Source organism: Rana temporaria, chromosome 10, assembly GCF_905171775.1.
Source record: "Rana temporaria chromosome 10, aRanTem1.1, whole genome shotgun sequence".
Lineage (NCBI taxonomy): Eukaryota > Metazoa > Chordata > Amphibia > Anura > Ranidae > Rana > Rana temporaria.
This window is the reverse complement of record NC_053498.1, coordinates 34,153,927-34,177,283: the sequence shown is the minus strand read 5'-3', so window position 1 is coordinate 34,177,283 and position 23,357 is coordinate 34,153,927. Positions and strand designations below refer to the sequence as shown.

Sequence of the window (23,357 nt, the reverse complement as noted above, 5' to 3'; positions counted from 1 at the left end):
CGGCTGGAGTGAAAAAAAAAATAAAAAAAAATCAGTGTTAATTTTGAAGTCAAATTTCAATTTAGTATTAGTCTTGACTAAAAGGTCGTTTTAGTCTTATTTTAGTCAGTCATTTTAGTTGACAAAATTAACACTGAAAAGTAGATCTACACCCAATGCATTCTTGTGAATTTTAATGTAGGCAATAACTTAAGTGCAAACATCCTTACCCATGATAGATCAAATAAAATTACAAAAAATAACTGACCACCACAAAAATGGTGTGTGAAGTGAGCTTGCACACTAGTTGCTAGTTACTTGTTATTTTAAGCAAACAGCATGAACACACTAAAAAAAAAAAAAAAAAAAAAAAAACACCAAGTCACAGTTCAACTTTAATTTCATTATGAATGTAACCATATAAAAACCATAACTTATGAAAACAGTCACAATGAGCAACCTTTGAGAATTTGTAAAACAAAAACCCTTTCATGTAAAGGACATACAAAAAAAAAAAAAAAAAAAAAGTTACAAAATGGCAGCGCCTAAGAAACAGTTCATCTACATTGTGTAGAGCACATCTGCTGTGGTCAAGTGGGACAGACTTTCCTTATAACCAGAAAAATTACCAATTTAAAGTCTACACTGCCAAGAAACATTCATCACCCTCGTTAGTGGGTTACTAAACAAGTTCCATATTGGCAGCAAAGTGATTTTATTTTAGCGCCACAAGATGGCTCTCAAAGTCCAGAAAACACCACATGCTAGCAATTACTGTAAAGACAGTCATGATCATGAGTGGAACAAAAAGGTGGATTCTAGGACCACTAAAATTAATGGAATGAAGTAATACTTTAGTACACAGATGGCCCACAGGCCTCATTAACACAGGATCACAGGATACTTGCCAAGGCTAGTAAAACTCTGAACCTGTGGTAATTCCTTATAACAGCTGTCTTAGAAAATCCACTCTGGATCTTTATTTACAGGATTAGAAGGTTGACCGAGGTTCCCTGAAAACCTCACAGGCATTTTCTGAAGGGCAAGTCCACATCATTAGTGCAGCTGGGACATTCAGGACTGGTCAGGGATTCTAAAAGACCTGTCTGCACACAGGCTAGCAGAACAGGTTAAAAAGGTGTATGCTATATGTAAATAAAACCACACAGCTAAATGTATACATAATGGGTTTCATCAGGCCGGGCAGTTCTTTGTTTCAGCGCATTCTGTAGTCTGTAGAACATGAAAGCTCACAGAGCTGGCCTTTGAAGTCGATGTCGACAGTGAAGTCCAAGTCACGCTGTAGGTGGAAAAAAACAGGTCAGTTAAAAGCCAAGAATGTTGCACATAAAATGGAGCAAATTTAAAATGCACATTTTGCGTTCCCCAAACTTAGATGTTTTTCATTGATGCCTAATACGGTGCATCACTGTCCTATACAGACCACCAGTCATGCCATTTAGCAGCAGTCTCTTTCCCCCAGTCAAAAGCAGTGAAGAGCTGGAGGCAGAACAGTTGTGAACAGAGGGTTGGAGCTACTGGAGTTAACCAGCCCATGATTGTAGCTGGGCAGTTCTAGCAGTTTGTGGATAGGAAACCAATTCCAGCTGCACTCCCTCTGTTTTGACTCCAGATCTCCTGTACACCTGGGCAAAGGTAGCAGAGTGAAGGGGCAGAGGACACTACTGTGAAGGGGCATTGTGCTGTGAAGGACCCGAGTCCCTGCACAAATTATATGGCTTGGATCTCTGCTGGAAGAAATTTTAGCAATCGACCTCTGAATTTGAATTCAAAATCCCTGCAGCATACAATCCCAACTCACATCAGGCGTTCCATACACTGCTTTCCCAACAGACTAAAACCATTATGCACATTTCTACTTTTCACTAGTCATACACTGTAACCCATATCTTCCTCCTAGCCAACATGTAAAAACATGCCACAAAATAAGACAGAAGTGAAATGCAGGCTATGACAGCCTGGCCTCAACCATGAGGGGAAAAGGGTGGTTTGGAGGCACCCAATGGTGCCAATAACAGACCCTCACTCAGACAAACTTAGATTGTGTTCACCAACTACAGATAAGCAATAGTACAATATTGGCTGTGAAAGGGCTGATCTAAACATGTGACTTACATTGTTCTTGGCATTCGGCTTCATGCTTATCGTTCCAAAGATCTCTTCACCAGTTTTTACAGTCAAATAATCTTCCATGTAAAAGACTGTCTGTTTCCAGTGAGTGTATGGAGACTCTGGGCCTAAAAAAATCATAAGGTACAATTAATAAAAATATTGAAAATGACAGCAGCTTGGATGTTAAAATATAGCCTGTAACATGCCAAGAAAGCGGCTTGCTTTTACATTTTTTCTACCACAGCAAGTAACATTTAAATAAACTGCACAAAGGTTACAGCATTTAGTTTAGCAATATTTGCTTTGAATAAAGGTCTATTTCTCCCAATGTAGACATGTTCTTAGCGACGAGTCCATCTGCTTAAACATGCCAAGGGTGACCAGACCGCTAGTCTCAAAACTTAATGTGAGATGCTCTCCACAGCCAATTTACTTGGATAAGCACTCTAATGCAGTTTTTAAAACTTCAGGCAATTCTGCCAAAGCATGAGTTGCACCTGCAGTCTGAACTTCATAGAATAAGCAAAGCACAAGCATTGACTGGCTTAAGCAGAACCCATTCCCAATGTAGTTGCTCACAAGAACAGACCAACATGGATGCTTCACAGATTGGGTTAAGTTCAACATACATTAAGTTGAACTCTAGGAAACAAAGTTTATGTAAATATTAATCGGATAGTTTTTATATGCAATTTTTAGTAGAGGACCTTTGTTAATGAACTTCATACTCTACAGTTCCCTGAAATTGACAGGTCTGGAGCCCTGTCACACTGATCAGTTTCAGTTAAAGCAAAACAATGCAGCCCATTAAATCCTATGCAACAATTCACACTGGTTAGTTGCGATTTTAATAGTTCTGCTTGCTGCATTTTTTGGTGCATGTTAAAAAGCCGTACTTTTTTAATGTAATGAAAAACACAACGCACCCGTGGTTGCATTTGAGTCACATGTCCAAATTTCACAGGGGCACGCTAGACAATAGGTACCCAAGACACTGGAAATGCATCTTTTTACAATGGAACAGTGCAACCGCAGCTTTACTTGGTCTAAAAATATAGGAAGGGGTTATGAAAGCTAAAGAGGAAATGTAAAGGACATCATAGAAGTCAAACCAGGTTCTTGGAAACTTCTACTCCATCACTTGTGTGGTGTGTGAAGCATGCCTGGCACAAAAGTCATGCCGACTTATCAGATTTCCTCCCAGGCAGATGGGACTACAGCCAATACACTGACAGAAGCTCCAGTCTAATGGTTTCAACCCTCTGCAGCCAAGACTTATCCTCTGTACCTGAGCAACTAAAGGCAATTAGGAGGGTTTCACTTTGTCTCCCAGACATTTAGCCTGGTATCCCCCTGAGGCATGCAAGAACTGCTTACTTGTAGAGAAGCCTGTCCTCTTGTGGCAGCGTGTGAACTCTATGTTGAAATAAGCCACCATGGCATGGATGTAATCATTTCGCTTTACTTGGAGGCAGAATGGAGAGGTGAAGCTGAGGTCATCAACTTTAACTGTATAAATGTCCACTTCCTAAAGAAAAGAAAAAAATTAATTAAGTCAAGTGTATAACCTATAGCACATGCCTAAAACAATGCCTGAAGAATTAACTTCCCTATAGCATTCAATGAAGATGCAAAGAGGTTCAAGTGAACCATTGAAAAAGTCAAATAGGTTTTTATAGAATTAAGATTATATACATGGGTCAAAACTTTTTTTAAAGGAACACTTTGAAAACAGATCTCAACGGGCTAAAATCTCATGCTGGATATCTATACCGATAGGGACTGGGTATTTGTTAGGAATGAAAGGATGGCACATCATTTGATGGAAATTTTCCCACCTAGAGGGCTGAATACAAAGACACCCCAAAACTGAAAAAATTATGCAGCAAGCTAGTCCATTTGGCTGAACTTTCATTGCAACTCAAAATGGTCCTCAGTAGTTTGTATGGCCTTCAAGTGCTTGTATGCATGCCCGACATCAGGGCATACTCTTAATGACGGATGGTGTCCTGGGGCATTTCCTCCCAGATCTGGACCAGAGTATCACTGAGCTCTTGAACAGACTGAGGCGCAACCCGACGGCCCTGGATGGACCAAAACAATGTCCCAGATGTTTTCTTTTGGATTTAGGTCAGGAGAGTGTGAGGGCCTGTGACAGGAGTGACTTTGGGTCAGGGGTTTGGGGAACTCAGCTTGCCACCCTAGAACCTTGTAAAATGTATATCATGTGTGCTGTCCCATGCTGTGATGGCTTGGGGTGGGACTGTATTCTATTGTGTCTGATGCCTCCATTATGGGATATGCAAGTGTCTTGTTGTGAGGAAAGAAGCAGGGGGGATTCCTCCAATCCCCCTGCTAAGACTGTGTACTGAGAAGTTTGAACACACCTGACCTGTGTGGCCATTGTCATTGGATAGTTTGACACGCCCTTCTTTCCAAGGGTGGGAGGGATGCGTTTTTGAATGGAGATATCTGTGTTTATGTGTGAAAATAAAGCAGTTTGTTTTTGCCACTCTACACTGAGGTGTGGTCTGGTGATCTTAGAAGGTGCTGGATCTGGACAGAGGAAGCATTGACGGCAGACCTAGATCTGTTTGACGAGAGAGGGTTCGTCACAGGGCCATTAAATTGTAGCAATTTCTTCATCCAGGACAGGAACTGGCTCTGCATGCTCTCACCACATGAGGCCGGGCATTGTCGTGCACCAGGAGGAACCCAGGACCACTGCAGTAGCGTAGGGTCCGACAATGGGACCAAGGATTTCATTCCAATATTCAATGGCAGTCAGGGAGCCATTGTGTAGCCTGTAGAGAGGTCTGTGCGTCCCTCCATGGATATGACTCACCAGATCATCACTGACCCACCACCAAACCGGTCATGCTGTAGGGCATGTTACAGGCAGCATAAAATTCTCTACAGCTTCTCCAGACCCTTTCACATATGCTCATGGTGAACCTGCTCTCATCTGTGAAAAGCATGGGGCACCAGTGGCGAACCTGCCAATTCTGGTGTTCAATGGAAAATGTCAATCGAGCATCCAGTGTCCGGCAGTGAGCACATCAGGCCACCCCCATGAAGTCAGTTTCCGATTGTTTGGTCAGACATTCACACCAGTGGCCTGCTGGAGGTCATTTTGTAGAGCTGTGGCAGTGCTCATCCTGTTCCTCCTTGCACAAAGGAGCAGATACTGGTCCTGCTGATGGGTTAAGGACCTTCTACAGCTCTGCTAGAGTAACTACCCGTCTCCTGGAATCTCGCTTAAGACTGGAGTTGGACTGCCTGTGCAACCATTATAGGGTTTAAGTATCGCCTCGTGCTACCAGTAGTGACACTGACCCTAGCCAAATGCAAAACTAGTGAAAAACAGTCAGAAAAGATGAGTAGGGAAAAAAAAATGTCAGACACTTCCACCTGAAAAAACATTCCTGTTTTGGAGGTCGTCTTATTGTTGCCCCCATTTAGTGCACCTGTTAATTTCAATTAACAGCAAAGCATCTGAAACTGATTAACCTCCTCTGCTACTTAACTGACCAGATCAATATTTCAAGAGTTTGATTCAAAAGTGCTACACACACTTGAATTTTTTTATTTTATTATATCCATCCACAACACTGATGAGTACAGGACATAGGCAGACAAAGCAGGGGAAGAGTCGAGAACCACATTTCAAACATACCTTAATGAGACAAGAGTTTGAGACTAGTTGCTTAGGATCAACTACATCAACAAGAGGTTCCTTGATGGCTACATCCTTGATACATGACATGTCAAAGCCATAGACGTTCTCCCACCCTGAAAGAGAACATTTAAGTAAGCAACCAAGATTTACACAAGATTCATTTTTGAAAACCAGAGGCACATTGAAAGGAATCAATCATTTGAAGAGCTCATTGACTGGGCATTGTGCTCCCATGTTATTGATCAGGAGTCAAAACTTGTGCCATGCACTAGATCAGGGGTCTCCAAACTCCGGCCCGCGGGCCACACCTGGCCCGCTTGTGTGTTTTATCCGGCCCGCAAAGCCGCCCATGCAGTCACGCCGTTTTTTTTTTTTTAACAAGAGAACCCAAGGTGCGGCACCTCTCCTCTTCCCGCCCGCTGTTTGAAGTTAGGCTCCTTCCACGAGTGACGTCAGGTGCGGCACCGCCCCTCTTCCCGTCCGCTGTTTGAAGTTAGGATTTTTCCACGAGTGACGTCAGGTGCGGCACCTCCCCTTAACCCGCCCGCTGTTTGAAGTTTGGCTCCTTCCACGAGTGACGTGAGGTGCGGCACCTCCCCTCTTCCCGCCCGCTGTTTGAAGTTAGGATTCTTCCACGAGTGACGTCAGGTGCGGCACCTCCCCTCTTCCCACCCACTGGCTACACTCGTAGAAAGATTCTAACAAACATCAGGCGGGAAGAGGGGAGGTGCCGCACCTGACGTCACTCGTGGAAGGAGCCTAACTTCAAACAGCGGGCGGGAAGAGGGGAGGTGCCGCACCTCGGAGAAGGGAGCTGCAGAAGAGCTGAGGTCAGCTAGTATGGAGGTCAGAGCCTGATCGTGTTACTGTGTTGCACAACACTGATAAGCACACTACAGGGGAGATTTCTACATTGCTGTGCTAATGGGGATATTTCTGGGGACATTGCTGTGCTGATGGGAACACTGCTGGGGACACCTCTGATGGGGACACCACTAATGGGGACGCCGGTGTCCCCATCATTGGTGTGCCCATCAGCTGTGTCCCCATCACCGCTGATGGGGATGCTGTTGATGGGGACACCGCTGATGGGGACATGGGGTCACTGCTGGTGGGGACACCGCTGATGGCGATGCTTTTGATGGGGACACCGCTGATGGGGTCACTGCTGATGGGGACGCTGTGTCCCCATCACCGCTGATGGGGATGCTGTTGATGGGGACACCGCTGATGGGGACATGGGGGTCACTGCTGATGGGGATGCTGTTGATGGGGACACCGCTGATGGGGTCACTGCTGATGAGGATGCTGTTGATGGGGACACCGCTGATGGGGACATGGGGTCACTGTTGATGGGGACACTGCTGATGGGGACACCGCTGATGGGGACACCGCTGATGGGGACACTGCTGATGGGGATGCTGTTGATAGGGACACCGCTGATGGGGTCACTGCTGATGGGGACACTGCTATGGGGGATGCTGTTGATGGGGACACCGCTGATGGGGACACTGCTGATGGGGATACCACTGATGGGGACATGGGGTCACTGCTGATGGGGACATTGCTGATGGGGATGCTTTTGATGGGGACGCTGCTGATGAGGACATGGGGTCACTGCTGATTGGGACACTGCTGATGGGGACGCTGCTGATGGGGATGCTTTTGATGGAGATACCGCTGATGGGGACACTGCTGATGGGGACATGGGGACACCACTGATGGGGACACTGCTGATAGGGACATGGGGACACCACTGATGGGGACATGGGGTCACTGCTGATGGGGATGCTTTTGATGGGGACACCGCTGATGGGGACATGGGGACACTGCTGATGGGGACGCTGCTGATGGGGACATGGGGTCACTGCTGATGGGGACACTGCTGATGGGGATGCTTTTGATGGGGACACCGCTGATGGGGACACTGCTGATGGGGATGCTTTTGATGGGGACACCGCTGATGGGGACACTGCTGATGGGGACACCGCTGATGGGGACATGGGGACACCGCTGTGGAGACATGGGGACACCGCCGATGGTGACACTGATGAGGACACCGCTCATATTTTATACATAACTGATTTTTTTTTCCGGTCCCCGAATACATGTAAAATCTACAATGTGGCCCTCGGGTTAAAAAGTTTGGAGACCCCTGCACTAGATAAACAGCACATCAACGTACAGCCATACATGGATCAAAATTTGGGCTGGTTTCTAGATTTGTACAACCAGCCAGTCTGGGGTTTCCACAAAAAAAAAAACTCAATGCCTCTGGCTATAGCAGGCAACGCAGATTGTATTCTGATGGCAAGGAAGGCTGTCAGAATACAGCAGCAGGAGGGATTCTCCTATCCACATGAAAATGTGTGGATGGGGTGATAAGGCACTCTTGTGTAAGGCAGCATATATTTTTTTTATTTCCACAACCCAAAAACGGAAAAGGCACACTAATGTTCAATAACCACATTCAACTGGACTCTGAACTTGGTGCTAGCTTAAAATGCAAGTTCACCTTTACAGAAAAATCTGTAAAAGGTAATCTTACACAGGCCCCACTTCAAAAAAAAAAAAAAAACAGTAAGGGCAGAAACTGAAAGCTGCCACATTTGTTTGGAATGGGCATGCTCCATCAGTCATGTTTATCCACTTATCCGAGCCAGATACTGCAAATCATTAGCATATCGTGTGTCCACATGGCTGCTTGAAGCCACAGACTCGTGCAGTAAGTATGGTGGAGGGCAGCCCCAGAGCAAGCATCTGCATAAGTTAAATAGCAGGTCCTATACCTCCAGCTTTACAGGTTTTTAATAAAATTAGGTAAAGTTAGCCTACTGCAAAAAGTACCGCCAACATCTCCAAAGCCACAAATGGTTACATTTTAGCCATTGCCGTATAAATTTAGTGTAGTATTAAGGTTTTGCTAAGCGAGTTAGAAAGTGGTTTGTTTACAAAACTGGCAAGGAAATGGGGCACAGCACACCATCATGACAAAACTGCAAAATATTAGAATGCTAATTTTAGCAAAGTTTTCTCCAATGTGACGGAATGCAAACTAAAGTCATGGTACAAGAGCAGTCAGTCTACATTTTCCAGGAGTAGATCGTGAACACTCCCAATGTTACAAACATGTAGCTTTTTATACAATTCCTTTGAATGAAAGTGCTACAAGATTAAGTGTTTTGTACTTACAGTGAATCTTGTAGTCTTTGTACTGTCTATCTTCTATAGCAGTCACATAAAGTGTTGCACGGTCAGGAAATATGAGCCCATCAGGTGTCTGAAGATAAAAATATAAAAAAAATGTGGTTAAGATACGTTTACAATTTAAAAAGTAATCAGTATTTTCAAAATGCAGAAAATGAAATGAATCTGCCTAGTTTAGCACTTGAGCAGTGAATCGCCTGTCCAGTGAAATTACCTTGAAAGCAAGAATGTTAAACTGCAAAGCAATTCTCACACCCATTTAAAAAAAAAAAAAAAAGAAAATTTTCAGCTAGGTCAACATGAACTGTTGAGACAATTCACTTTGTTGCAGGCTGGCTGTTTATTTAACTTGTGTTATCCTTCCATGTGCTCCTTGCTGTCCAGTTGCTGTGGTATTTTTGGTTATTTGAGTGCACTGGACCCCTTTTGCTGCCATTTTCTGGGTGTCCAGTATGACCATGTGCCTTGGAGGGGTTGGCTCCCTCCAGGCAAACCTGCCCTTAATCTATCCATTACTATATATGTTCTCCAACTATGGAGGCTCTCAAAATGTATCGTTAGGACTGCCAATACTGGGGTGCCTAGTCGTGGCCTCTGCAGCTTACGCATGTATTTGAAAACGAAACCCCTGTTTTTAACAAGACAGACAGGACAAAAATTGGTTGTTGCAGGCTGAAGCTTGAAATTTGTTTGTGTCGCCACGTTAAGGCCAGTTGCCGTGTCTACCATGTTTGATTGGTTTAAACCTAAAGGCTGTCCAATACCAGCGTGCAACATACGCCACAAAACCCACCAGTTACATTTAGGCCTTTATATACTGGGGCGGTGCTAAATCACCACTATTTTTAGCAGCAATTTCATGGTGCTACTCGGCAGATAGCGAGGCGATCCCCCCCCAGCAGCCAAGGTTAAAACCACTGCCTTTGCTGGTGGTATAGTCGTGGTGCCCCATTGATTTCAATGGGCAGGAGTTATATACACTGCTCTAAAGATGCTAGCAGGATTTTTGCTCCAGTGTGAAAGCCCCAGCGGCCGTTTCAGGTTGCTTTGCAGGCGACATTTTTAGCGTTATAGTGCCTGCAAAGCAACCCTGTGTGGAAGGGGTCTTGAGCGACTTAAACAACCCCCCCAATAAAAAAAAACACATTGTGAAGTATATTTTACATGCTTACCAGCCATTTATCCCGTGCATATATAACGGTGTTGAGCATCGATTCATAGAACAGACAATATCCCATCCATTCACTGATTATGATATCAACTTTTTCGACTGGCAGTTCCACCTCCTCCACCTTGCCCTTGATTATCGTTACAACTGTGAAAAGCAGCATTATGTAAGATTACATACAGACATAGGAAGACATACTGAATAAAGCCTTAAAGGCATACAACATACCATGATCTAGCTTGTTTGCCTTCACAATCTTGATAGCGTAGTCCGAAATACTTGAGCACTCAATCTGAAAAAATAAATAAAAAATTAAGCGACTTAACTTGGAGCCTTTAAACCTGCAACACTGAAGGCACATTTCATGAATTAAGCTTTTTGCAAAGATGTACCCCATATCAAATTTTTAAATAAATTTAAGACTAAACTGATTAAAAAAACACACACACACACTTTACAGTATCACTAGTAAAATAGCATTTTTAGCATTCCCCAGCTGCAATATAGCATACACCACATTAGCTGATCCAGACATGTTTAAATTAAAAAATATTTCCTGGAGTTCCACTTAAAGGGGTTGTAAAGGCAGTTTTTTTATCTTCATGCATAGAATGCATGAAGATAAAATGCCTTCTGAGCGCAGCAGCTGCACCAACCCCCCTAATACTTTCCCTCGAGGTCCCTCTGTCCATGAATGCCCCAGCCGTCACATTCTCCTTCCCGATTGGCTGCACCATTTGCTCCTGTCAAAGCCAGCTAGCCAATCAGGGGAGAGAGGGGAATGCCTTCAGAGGGGCCAGGCGCACTGAAGAGGCACCCAAGAGGAGGATCTGGGCTGCTCTGTGCAAATCCACTGCAACAAAGCAGGCAGTATAACATTTTTATTTTTTATAGGGTGGGAGCCTTTACAGCCAAAGTCTGAAAACAATCACTACTGCATGAAATAAAGTGCAGAATACAAGATGTTGTCCTTTCAGTTCTGGGACTTACTGGGGCTCCAAGCAAAAAAGTTCCCTGAAATGTTCAACGCTTTGGCACTTGTTTACTTTCATAGGTTCTAGGCAGATTGAGATAAATTCTCAGTTCCAGAAGAACGTCAATTACTTATTGAGGCACATCCTGCACTTTTTTAAATACAGTGTACATATATCGCAGAGGTCAGCAAACCCCAATTTAAAGCCAATTCTAGACTATAGCTGGGTGCACTGAAAAGTGGTTATATTTCTTAGGCAAGCAAACATCTGATTTTAGAGCCAATTTCCAAAGTAACCACACATGGGATGAGCGAGTGCATGTAGAAAGGGCAGCACTTTTAGACTTAACCCAAGATGCTCTAACCCACCTATGACAAACTTGTAAGTCCTCAAGCATAATAAAAAAAATAAAAAAAAAGCTATTCCTTACCCCAATGACTTTTTTTGCCCCAGCCTTGGCTGCAAACATGCAGAGGATTCCGGTTCCACTTCCTACATCAAGGACAACTTTGTCCTTGAACAAGTGTCTGTTGTGAAACATTGAGTTTCTATAAGTCAGTGTCCGAACTTCATCCTTCAACATTTCCTGCAATAACAAAAAAAAATATATATGAAGTTGTTCTGCAATTATCTGCCAACCACCAACAAGGCCTAACAAAAAATGTAAAGACCTGACAACTTACCTCGTGGATACCAAAGTGTGCATATGAATCAAAGTAGTAGTCTTTAGAGGTCATCTCTTCAGCTGCTGGTTTGACAGTGCCCTCTGGTTGGGTACCAGAAACCTAGAAGACAGACAAAATGACATCATGTATTTCAGAAAGAACACAAGTTGCAAGTCAATAAACATTTTGCTTATAAATGTACAAGCCTCTTGAATGTAGGTCAACACTCCTTAGACTGAGGCCACACATGCTATCATTTAAAGATGTTGAAATAGAAGCTGCTGCTATTGCCGATTTGCATTTAAAGGTATACCCAACAGGGCCGGCATCCTCTAGCTTAATGCTTCAGACTCATCACCAGGTGTTTAGACAATTCATGGTCTACACCAGGCCTTCTTAGCCAGGATTCCTCCCAGTTGTTGCCAAGGGGGCTTTGAACAATGAGACTAATCTCTCACCTACAATGACTCAATTAAAGGGGAATAGGTGGGGCACTGCTACACTGACCACCACAAGAACACCAATTTAAAGACATTTCTCCAAGAGACTGCAATGCAAGAGGGGGACACACTTCCATTGACTGGCAACCGGGTACACTACTACTGCCAGTGATTTCTGGCCACCATATTTCATTAGTGCATACTGCAAGGGTGTTCTGTAAAAATCAGGTCTGGTTGTCCAATATTCTGGGGTTGCCATATTCTTTACTAAGACATTTCAGCCTACTGATGCATACTATTTAACTGTAAAATGTAGACTTTTAGCAGAGACCTTAATTTTGAGCGTTTCTGCAGTGTAACAGGATGAGAAAGGTTGATCACATGTTCTCGGTCAGCAAAAGACTTCAACTACCTATTCTACTCTGAGTGGCTGACAGATTAGTTCTGTATTGCAGTCAAAACATGTAAACTGCATGTATTTTTCTGGTATATTAGAATTTATCAATCAGGATCAATGAATGGAGAGATTCTCTGCAGATAAGGTGAATGATGATCAGAAATATGGATTTATAAAAGCCTAGATTAGATTTCTCCAATTGTTAGGAATAAATGCAAAGAAACTTGTACTGAAATATGAAGGCTGCCATCTCTTCCTGGAAGGTAGTTGCTTAGCTGTCCAAGATCAAGTCACCGACCCAGAACTCCAGACCAATGTGACAACCACCATGCCACAAGCCAATCCCAGGAAAGATCAGGAACCTGCAAATACCTCTAGCTTCATATATTGCATTTATCCAAATGGAAACCGCTGCACCAAGTGCTGAGCACACCAAAGTTATAAATGTGGCTCCTTTATCTTGCGCTATCCATGAACACCCGTAGTAAAGCCAACTTTATAACAAATTGTATCCCAACTTTAAAAAAATGTACATCCAGCTAAAACTTTGTTTTCCATATATTTGGGTACAAATCTGAACACCAGGCAATTTTTTGCTGCCATTTGGAGCGGTGTTAGAGATTCAGCAACATGCATATGAGTGATTTTTAGCAGGGGGAATGCTAGAACCCCTTTATTTTTGTGTCCCCCTTGCAGATGGTTTTGCCAGACAGGAATTTAAGAACTATTGCCAGAACACAAGCGAGGGTAACCCCAAGTTCCATAGTAACAAACCACCAGAACTTTCAATCCTCCACCTACCAAAAGTTTTTGGCTTAACACTTTAACCACACTAAATATTCAGCTGACAAGCACCAGACTTTTTCTGGCACTTGGATTACAAATTTAAATTCGCATTCTTTGCTAGAAAATTACTTAAAACCCCCAAACGGTATACTTTAAGCAGAAGCGCTGGGGAATAAAATGGTGATCGCAGCAAACTTTTGTCACAGGGTATTTGGGGAGTAGTTTTGCAAACAGTTTTTTGGAGAAAGACACTTTAAGGAATTAAATATATATATACCCCAATTTTTTGTAAAATGTTCATTACACCAAATACATAAATATATTTTTTCATGTCCCTGGTATCTAGGGGAGATGACAGGACACAGTACCTGCCACATGCACCCCCCAACCAGTTATAATATAGCACTGGAATGGAACCCACAACCAGAAGAGAGCTGGAAGCAAGTTACGTACAGTGCAGAAATACATAGATATCCAACAGGTCATGCTTTAAAACTACACACGCTCGAGGAATGGTGACAAACTACAGTACTTAATCGCCATAGGTGGCGCTTTGAACACCTTTACATGTTTAAGGTTAGAGGTCTAGCACTAGCATTTTTGCCCCAATGTTTGCGGCGATACCCGACATGTGGTGCAAAGTTTGTGTGTGCGTTCAACTCTGTGTGCGAGGAGCACAGCGGGACGGGGCGCTTTTTTTTACACGGTCCCTTTAATTTCTTCACCTCTTTTATTTCAATTACAAAGAAAGTAAAGATCTCGTAATCAAAATAAGGATGACAGGTCCTCTGTATGAAGAGATTTGGGGTCAAAGATGATCAAAACATATATAATCTGATCAGCTGTGTGACCAGAGAAACACTGTCCCCTTCTAAACACGTTCCAGTGGCTCATGAGCCGCTCTAAAAACGTTCAAGAGAAAGTGCCCAGCAAAAAAAATACCAGGTTATGGCTGATATCATCTTCAGCCATAATCCCGGCAAACCACAACTTGTATATACATATTGCGGTCAGCAAGTGATTAAGAAAAATCAACCCCATAGATTATAAACCGGTCTACAATTGAAATGAGGAAAACTATTTTTTCTCATTACTTTACACACAAATTCAGGTAGTTGCATATAATGCACATATTTCATAGTCAAATTGGCCAATACTTTAAAGGGAACCGGTCACTGTTGACATTCTGTGGCACAATTTAAAGCGTTACCATCTAATCCTGAAGAAAGTAGTCTGTGGACCCCAGGAGCTCCCAAGCAGAGGTAGTTTGCAAATCTTGAGTGGGACTCTGTTTCATTACACCCACAAGGCACTGAAAGCTTTCACCAGCTACAGAGGCTTGCACATTGCATTAGAGTAGGGATACGCAATTAGCGGACCTCCAGCTGTTGCAGAACTACAACTCCCATGAAGCATAGCAAGACTCTTGACAGCCACAAGCACGGCACGCAGAGGCATGATGGGACTTGTAGTTTTGCAAAAGCTGGAGGTCCGCTAATTGCATATCCCCGCATTAGAGGATACGGGTGTTGTGTCAGCTCTGCAATGTGGTTCCAGGATTATTTTCATCAGGAAAAAAAAGTTACATGCAGACACCTATTTGTCCACTGACAATATTAAAGCAGACCTTCAAACAAACAGTATTTTACTAGTCAATAGCTTATGTCCTGTGATTCACACTTCTCTGCCACATTTGCACAGCCAGGTATGAGACACAAACTTGCAGTAAACTGTAAACTTTCCAGCTGTAGCTTACTTATTGGATTCTTTAATCAGCACACTGCTGATCCACCACTGCCCAACACAGAGGAAGGTGACAGTGAGCTGTAAAGCTGAACCAAATATACCAGTAAAGACTTGTCTTCCTGGTTATGCTATGTGACAGCCATACAGACTAGAGGATGGTATGAAGTAGATCCTTTGGCAGGTAAAAGTTCACACATTTCGTTCAACTGTATCTGTCTGCATGTAGTGCTGCTTTAATATGAACAGTGGCAGGTTCCCTTTAATCAGCAGTGTAGAAAGGATATTTACATCTTCCATTGCAGGCGACAGGCTCATTCCATTGGCCAACTTGGCTACAAAGCTCTAGGAAAAAGTAATGAGACAACGCATTAGTTTTATGTCTTATAACTGAATGTCATTCATGTAGGTGGAGCAGAATGTGTACATGATGAATCACAGAGTGAACCATGCTGAGAACACGTGGCTGATCATTCAAAAGACCCGCAGGAAATTTGTGCCAATGGCAATCGCTCTCCTATCATAGAAACAACAAAGGGCAGGAAGATGCCTTGCTCTACAGCTGTCCCAGTACTAGAACTCCCAAATGAAGACTTAGAACCAAGAGCAAAACTTACTTCTATATTCAAAAACTGAATTTCTAATTCATTCTTCTGTACACCATACTAAAACCAAACCAGCAGATGTGACTGGGCGAGATCGAATTGTTCAACTAGAATCTTCATCCCAATTAAAACAACTTCATCTGGAGCCAAGTTAGGATAACACTTAATATTTGTAACACTCCAATTTGCACCATAGATTAAAAATCAGCTGCTTACCACATTCGCTTACCCAGAGGGCTCCCACATTTGACTGCAACTACACCTAGGGCCCATTCACACTAGGAAACCCGCTTCCTGCGCACGTTTGTTGCACCATTTAAAAACGCACCGGTTTGCAATCTGCAGAGATGTCAATAACTTAAGACTTACACAAGTCAAATGCAGCACGTTTTCCCACACCAGATCACATGGTACAAAGTGGTGCCATAAATGTACATCAAGCTGTGCATGCACAGCTCAGTGTACATTACCACTGACAGGCAGGGAGTAGAATTGAGATCACTGGGATCATAAACTGAGTTTTTTAAAATGTGAGTTTAGCTCCACTTTCATTTTCACGTGAATTTTTGGGTAGTCCGTTTTTCCTGACTGTGGGTATTGCAATATAGCATGCGGAAACACAGCACACATCGCCTATAAGAATGTAAATGGAACATCTGCTAGCCTCAGATTTGCTTGGGGGCTCAAGTGCTGAGGAACCACATGTCCTAGCACCATAAAAAAAAACACTTAAGAACCAAGCAGTAAAAAAGGACGGCAGAAGGCAACATATATGCTTACTTCCGTTGGCATTTCTACAAAATAGTGTTGAAAATAGAAAGCACTAAAACCTTTAGCCCAATAAAGGATATATCCTAAACCACCAATAAGACCAGTTTGAAAGACTAGTCAGTTACACCATAAAAACAATGAACTACCCAGATAGATCAACAGCACACTGGTCGTTCATGAACTGCAAGCCAACAGCCGCAAAGACTGTCAGTACTTTTAGTTCTCCCATTCCCAGAAATCTGAATGAATGTTGCTGTGTCGGCGGTGTCCAACAGCCACTTTTTTAAATTGTGACAGTGAGTTCAGGAAGAAGATGTCTGAAACTACTGTAGCAGCTTTTCCTGTTTAAAAGACGGTGACCCCACCAGTCAACTAGCTGGGTAACCATCTGTGCGTTGCCAGCTTCCCAGTGCCAATGGACAGGAAGGTCTTCAAGCCAGGTGGTGACAGTGCCAGCCTGAAGATTTTAAAGATTGATAAAAAAGGCAAGCAAAAACAAATGTGTCTTCAGATTATGCTGGTAAAATCCATATTCCAGGTTAGATATCATCCCCCTGCTACCCACCTTGCTCAGAATTTGTTTACCTGCTGAAGGTTTTACTCAAGATTCTGCTACCTCACTGATGCAATTTCTGGTTGCAGGGACTGCAGATGGTCGCTTAAAAAGCTGTGCTGCTTAACCCCCTTCCCCAGACTCGGAAGTCATTCCTTTTCTGGAACCTAGCAGATGGACAGACAAAAGGAAGTGTCCACATCGCAGAGGCAGTGACATGGTCACCCCAACAAAGGACCCCAGGGTAAGCAGATATCAGACCTGGGAAGAGCAGCAAATAACCACAACCAAGTAAAATTGGCATATCGATTAAATATTTCTTCTAGTGGTCAGTTGGGGTTAATTTAATCCCAGAGATGGGTTTTAAAGCTCATTGAAAAGTGAGGTAGGAGACACAAATGCTAACTAAAACTGATTCATCACCCAATCACATGAAAATCCGTTTTTTATCTCCCTTAAAAATTAATTGGGTTTGCCGAGTAAATTTAAACTGCTTTGGGGGGGGGGGATTACATGAACATAGTGGACTTGATCTAGAAGTGGTTATACAGATTGTATAAGCTTATGATAAGTTTAAATTTGGACTTTTGTTTGCACTCTTTGTAGGGGGGGGGACGACTTCCCACCTAAGATCACCACGGTGATCCGAGTCGGAAATGAAGCTCCCCTTTGCCCAGCTTGCAGATGCGCAGTAGGAAACAGTCTGGGAAGTCACAAGACTTCACTTCCCGTTTCCCTTACTTGCTATGGCAGTGCCCAAAGCCAATCAAAGAATCGGCTTGGTGAGTACATGGCTGGACATAGTGTCCAGTTGCAGTGTAGCCCCATTCATTTAGGAGGACATAGTTCCATCTGCAGCCATGACGCAAAACATTGTGGCATGTGTACACCCCCCACTCTGGCGAATTGGGAAGCAGTTAAAGTGGTTGTAAACCCACTATTTGGACTTTTACCTACAGGTAAGCCTATAACAAGGCTTACCTGTAGGTAAGGAGAATATCTCCTAAACCTGTACGGTTTAGGACAGGGGTCTTCAAACTATGGCCCTCCAGTTGTTCAGGAACTACAATTCCCATCATGCCTGTGAATGTCAGATTTTTACAATGCCTCATGGGAAGTGTAGTTCCACCGTGATATGGTGGGCGGCTGTGGCCGCATCACAGGAGCGCGTCCGTAAGAACTCACCATGTGAGCATGCTCGCATGAAGGTGTTGGGTCCTTGGGGGGGCCAGGTTTCGGGGCCACTCTGCAAAACGAGCTGCACAGTGGAGGCAAGTATTACATGTTTGTTATTTAAAAAAAAAAAATTATCTTTAGTGATCCTTTAAGCTAGTCTCATATGTGAGCAATGATGCTCCCGATCCACAAAGGGGGTGCAATTTTAGCATTATGCAGCAAGTTTTTTAACAAACATGTTGTACTTACCTCCACTGTGCAGCTCGTTTTGCACAGAGTGGCCCCGATCCATGTCTTCTGGGGTCCCCTGGCGGCTGTCTCTGGTCCTCTCCGCAAGAACTGCACACAGTCATGCAAGCTCCCTCGTATTGTGTGGAGGCCCTGCGGGCACGCTCCCGTGATACAGCGAGTGGCCATATCCACTCACTGTATCACTTGACCCCGCCCCTCGGCGTGCCACATCATTGGATGTGATTAACAGCGCCAGCCAATGGCTGCGCTGTTTTCAATCCATTCACTCTAGCCAATCAACAGCCAGGCTGAGCAACGAAGAGATGTCGGGGCCAAGCGCAGGACTTGAGGGGTCAGGTAAGTATAACGGGGGCTGGAATAATCGGACGTTTTTTCACCTTGATGCATTCTATGCATTAAGGGGGGGTTGTAAAGGTAAAAAAAAATCCCTAAATAGCTTTCTTTACCTTAGTGCAGTCCTCCTTCACTTACCTCATCCTTCCATTTTGCTTTTAAATGTAATTTCCTCTGAGAAATCCTCACTTCCTGTTTTTCTGTCTAACTCCACACAGTAATGCAAGGCTTTCTCCCTGGTGTGGAGTGTCGTGCTCTCCCCCTCCCTTGGAATACAGGACTCTCTACCTTGCAGATAGAGAAAGGAGCTGTGAGTGGCCGTCCTGACTCTTGTAGTCCAAGGGAGGGGCAAGCATGACACGCCACACCAGGGAGAAAGCCTTGCATTATTGTGTGGAGTTACAGACAGAAGAACAGGAAGTGAGGATTTCTCAGAAGAAATAAGGACATTTAAAAGCAAAATCGAAGGATGAGGTAAGTGAAGGAGGACTGCACTAAGGTAAGGGGTTTACCTTTACAACCCCTTAAAGTGAAGTGTCAGTGACTTCTTTCCTTGCAGGTACAGCAGCCCATTCAAATGAATGGGCTACTGTACTTGTGACGTGCCTGCACAAGTGTGAACCAAGACTTCTATTGGTCCAAGCTAAAACTATCCATACATCTACAGACTTCAATTGGTATTAAACTCAAAAGAAATTCTATTGCAGCTTACCAAATTTTCGATGTAAGGGTTGTATTTTTTTAGGCCCTTTCCTATTTTGAAATTGTGATCTGGTCAGTAAAGCCTGGTACACGATGAGAATATTGGATAAACGCTCATTCTTTCTGCATGCTAGTCCAACGGTGAAAAGTTAAAAAAATTCTTGTGCGGCAGAAATCAAATTGGGAAGTGATGTAATGTATTAATGTCCGAGCATGTGTGTGGTCTTGTCACAATTTCCCATACAAAAAGTATACCAACTACATGAAAAACAAAACATCCTGGAAAAATGTGTATTGTCCAAAAGCGGTATTTTCAAACAATTTTCTCATTGTGTGTACTAGGCATTAGTCTTCAAATAGCAAACAAAAACAAATCTCCTGCGCTCCGGTATTTTTGGAAGATGTTATGGGATGATAAAGTTTAATTAAAAAGTATCTTCCAGAGTCTTGCAGCCCTCCTCAGAATCGTGGGAATTCATGAGACTAAAGAAAAAAAAGAACGGAGGGCGCACCCACCTAGTGTGATAGTGCTAAATGAATTTTATTAAAATAAATCATTGTACTCGCAAAGTGGAGTTTAAAATCAAGCCTTGAAAGACAATACAGCAGAAGTCCAACAACATCAGCAGGATACGATAATCACTTGAATCTACGACCAATGTTATGGCTGACGCGTTTCGGGGGCATACCCCTTTCCTCAGAGCTTGGTGGTCTGCAATGTCTTTCAAGGCTTGATTTTAAACTCCACTTTGTGAGTACAATGATTTATTTTAACAATTTGAATACAATTCATTTAGCAGTATAACACTAGGTCGGTGCGCCCTCCGTTCTCTTTTTTTCTTTTGAATTCTTCAAATAGCAAGCCGCCTTACAAAATGTGGCAGCCAGTGTTGAGACAAACCATGTAATACTGCCTAGGGGGCCTACAATGATCAGCATTTTGGTGAAACCTGTCACAAAACAAACACACGACTATGCTGTAATAAAGCAAGAGCTGGGGTTTGGCTTCAATTTGTTGGTGTATGTAAATCTGCTAGTATAGCTAAGGCCCCTTTCACATGGTGCAAAGGCCACCAAGCAGAGCCACCTGCTCACTGGGGGATCTGTCCACTGATTCCCCATCAGGCAGATCACAGGGCTGCTAATACAGGGCAGACAGCCTGCTGTTCTCTAGGGGGGAATTAAGTTGTAAACCCGCATATACATATTTTTTTAACCCTGCAAGGCAAAAGCCATAATGAGCTAGTATGCACCTCATATTAGCTCATTATGAAATACTTCCCTCGGAATGAGGTAGGGAACTTACCTGGTCCACGCCGCGCGTGTCTTCCGGGTATCGGCGCTCCAGCGATGCGATTGGCTGGAGCGGCGATGACGTCAGTCCCGCCCATGCGCGCGGGAGATTTCAATCCGGCATGGGTCGGCCCTTCAGCCAAGGATCCCCCCTGCAACCAGCGGCGCATTGCAAGGGGAATATCTACTAAACCATACAGGTTTAGGAGATATTCTTTATACCTACAGGTAAGCCTTATTTATAGGCTTACCTGTAGGGAAAAGTAAAAAATGTGGGTTTACAACTTTAAGATAGAAATGGACTGCCTGTAACCATCCGATGGTCACCTGACCAGGCCGATGGATACAGAACAGATACCCATCAGTGCGTTCTTGGCAGATCAGAGGCAGGCGGGTGTAAACAGTCACACCCACCTACCCAGAGAGCAATGGTGGTCCAATCAGAGCCGCCTGAAAAACAGACCCACTTGTGTGAAAGGAGCCCAAACCCCCCCCCCCCCCCCCCATAAGTGCTGTGCAAAACGTGCCCCCTGTGCTCCTTCATACAGAGTGGAGGCACACTAGTACGAGGTGGTGTGTTACTGATCAGATCACCAGGTAAAAAAAGGGCGCAAAAAGTAAAAAAAAAAACAAAAAAAACGAATGCAGCCATCACATCTAATGATTAGTAAGCGGCAATATATGACATTGATGGTTTGGGGTTTAATCATTATGCCGTCAAGTAATCCATTCTCTTTTAGAAGCAAGCACGTGTGTGCAGGCCCAGCTACTCCCAGGAGAGGCCAGAAATCACTTGGATCGTTCTAAAAGAAAATGAGGGGAATATATCACACGGGGGAGGCGATATCCGGCCCTCGGTAATATAGAAAATGAATGGAATCTAGGCCGCTGTGTAGCGGCACAAAGGCCCGGCACCGCCATGCACATCCCACGTGGGGGGGGGACTCCAGCACAAGGCAGCCCTTTGTAAGGCCGGCATGTGGGCGGAGCCAAGAACGCCGGACAAAGCGAGCCCCACTGAATACGGGGCGCACGGCGCGAGAAACACGCGGGCGCATGACGTCAGCACCAAGGCCTGGTCACACCGCTAAGCCCGCATCTCCTTACACGCACAGCTCTACATCCGGGGGCCTTCAGACAACGGGCCTACCCGTACCTCACCGCCGCAGAATAAATTACACAGAATAGCGACCCTCCCCTCCTTCTCTCGCCCCAGTTTTACCTCCATGTTGCAGGTGCTCGCCTCCGCCATGTTGCCAGCGATGAGTCTCCCTCGCCTCCTACACGCCACGCAGTTCGAAGCCCTATGAATGGAAGAGAGGCTTCCGGAGAGAGAACTGCGACATGCGGTGCGGCCCGGCTCTATATAAATCCTCGGAGAGCTCCGCCCACCGCTGCAATCGTCTGGCGCGCTTTACGCTCCTATCACAGCCAATAGAGGGTGTGCTGAATACGGGGGCGGGGTTCCAGCACACACTATGGTTTAATTGGATGTAGCTGCTAAATCTTAGTCATACACTAAGGGCAGGGAACGCCTCTTCACGGTGATAGGCTGGTCTGTCACGACGCAGCATCCTGAAGTGATATTATAATGGAGGCTGCAGTGTGGGCTCCAGTCAGAAATATGCGGGAAACTAACGAGAGGAGCGTTCAAAACACAATTACATTTGAAAATGTATTAAATATAAAAAATAAATCATTATTCATTGATTTCAGTCTATTTTGTAACATATTAGGCCTAAGACTAGCAGATTTCTGTGGGTGGGGAATGCACGCTTATGCTTACCATACATTATATGAAAAATTGGTTGTTCGTTTTTTAGGCTAGTTAGTGGGCACAAAATCAACGATACGTCGAAAAACGAAGGACGAGTTTGGATATTTTCTGCCAAACAAACGATAAATTGAAAGGTTAATGTGTTTCACGTCCGAACTGTCTGAACTTGGTATATGGGGAAAAAAAGGAACAAAAAATGGATTAATTTATGGCGGGTAAATGAATGGCGGGCAAATCTCGCTACCTTCTCTCTGTCTATGGTTAAGTCTGAGGTGGGGAAAAAAAAATTATGTTCACTGAACGATTTATCGGTCATTACATGATGACACTATCATTTGCTCTCACGGGCGAATGTTCGTTTTTCGAAAATGGGTTCAGCTGATTTTTCGTATAGTGTATGGCCAGCATAATTCTGCGCTTAAGCAGGGGTTACCTTTAAGGCTCCTTTCAGATATGCGCAAGCGTGTTTGTTCATGCATGTTATAGGTATGGAGCCCATTCAATTCAACGGAGTGCCCTATGCACAAAAACCTGCGGGAAAGAAGTCCCTGACCGATTTTTAAAATGTGTCACCATGCGGTTTAGCTTGCGCAAAATCATGCTGCTGATGGAAAGGGGGGGCCATTCATAGGGTAGATTCACGTATGTGCAGGTTGTGCATGCACATTTGCACGGGTACAGCAGTTTATTTATTTAAAAGGGCTGCTGTACCTGCAAGAAACCC

General features: G+C 44.0%; 1 protein-coding gene and 1 non-coding gene across 3 annotated transcripts; both read right to left on the bottom strand.

The window, feature by feature from the left end:
- Positions 1-361: 361 nt before the first annotated feature.
- On the bottom strand, positions 362-22,213 carry PRMT1 (protein arginine methyltransferase 1). Of its 2 annotated transcripts, XM_040327518.1 has the most exons (11): positions 22,079-22,213; positions 15,463-15,516; positions 11,824-11,925; positions 11,571-11,726; positions 10,395-10,458; positions 10,171-10,313; positions 8,984-9,071; positions 5,789-5,904; positions 3,490-3,640; positions 2,116-2,237; positions 362-1,279 (listed from the first exon to the last, which is right to left on the bottom strand). In XM_040327518.1, exons 1-11 carry the CDS (start codon positions 22,106-22,108, stop codon positions 1,196-1,198), a joined length of 1,110 nt encoding a protein of 369 aa, XP_040183452.1. In that variant the 5' UTR covers positions 22,109-22,213; the 3' UTR covers positions 362-1,195. The 2 variants fall into 2 exon arrangements, with proteins under 2 accessions (XP_040183452.1, XP_040183453.1); XM_040327519.1 differs by lacking the exon at positions 15,463-15,516 and having other exon boundaries at positions 22,079-22,211.
- LOC120916676 lies at positions 13,756-13,888 on the bottom strand. The gene has a single exon (XR_005744086.1). It is a non-coding gene; the product is annotated as a small nucleolar RNA SNORA54 (small nucleolar RNA).
- Positions 22,214-23,357: the final 1,144 nt, after the last annotated feature.

Bases quoted from the DNA above. Each gene is read 5' to 3' on its own strand.
- PRMT1 (XM_040327518.1), bottom strand. From the start codon at position 22,108: ATGGCGGAGGCGAGCACCTGCAACATGGAG. The intron at 10,459-11,570 runs GTAAGGAATAGC...TTATTTTTTCAG, and splicing joins GGGCAAAAAAAGTCATTGGG to ATTGAGTGCTCAAGTATTTC. The intron at 1,280-2,115 runs GTAAGTCACATG...TTCCACCTACAG, and splicing joins AGCCGAATGCCAAGAACAAT to CGTGACTTGGACTTCACTGT.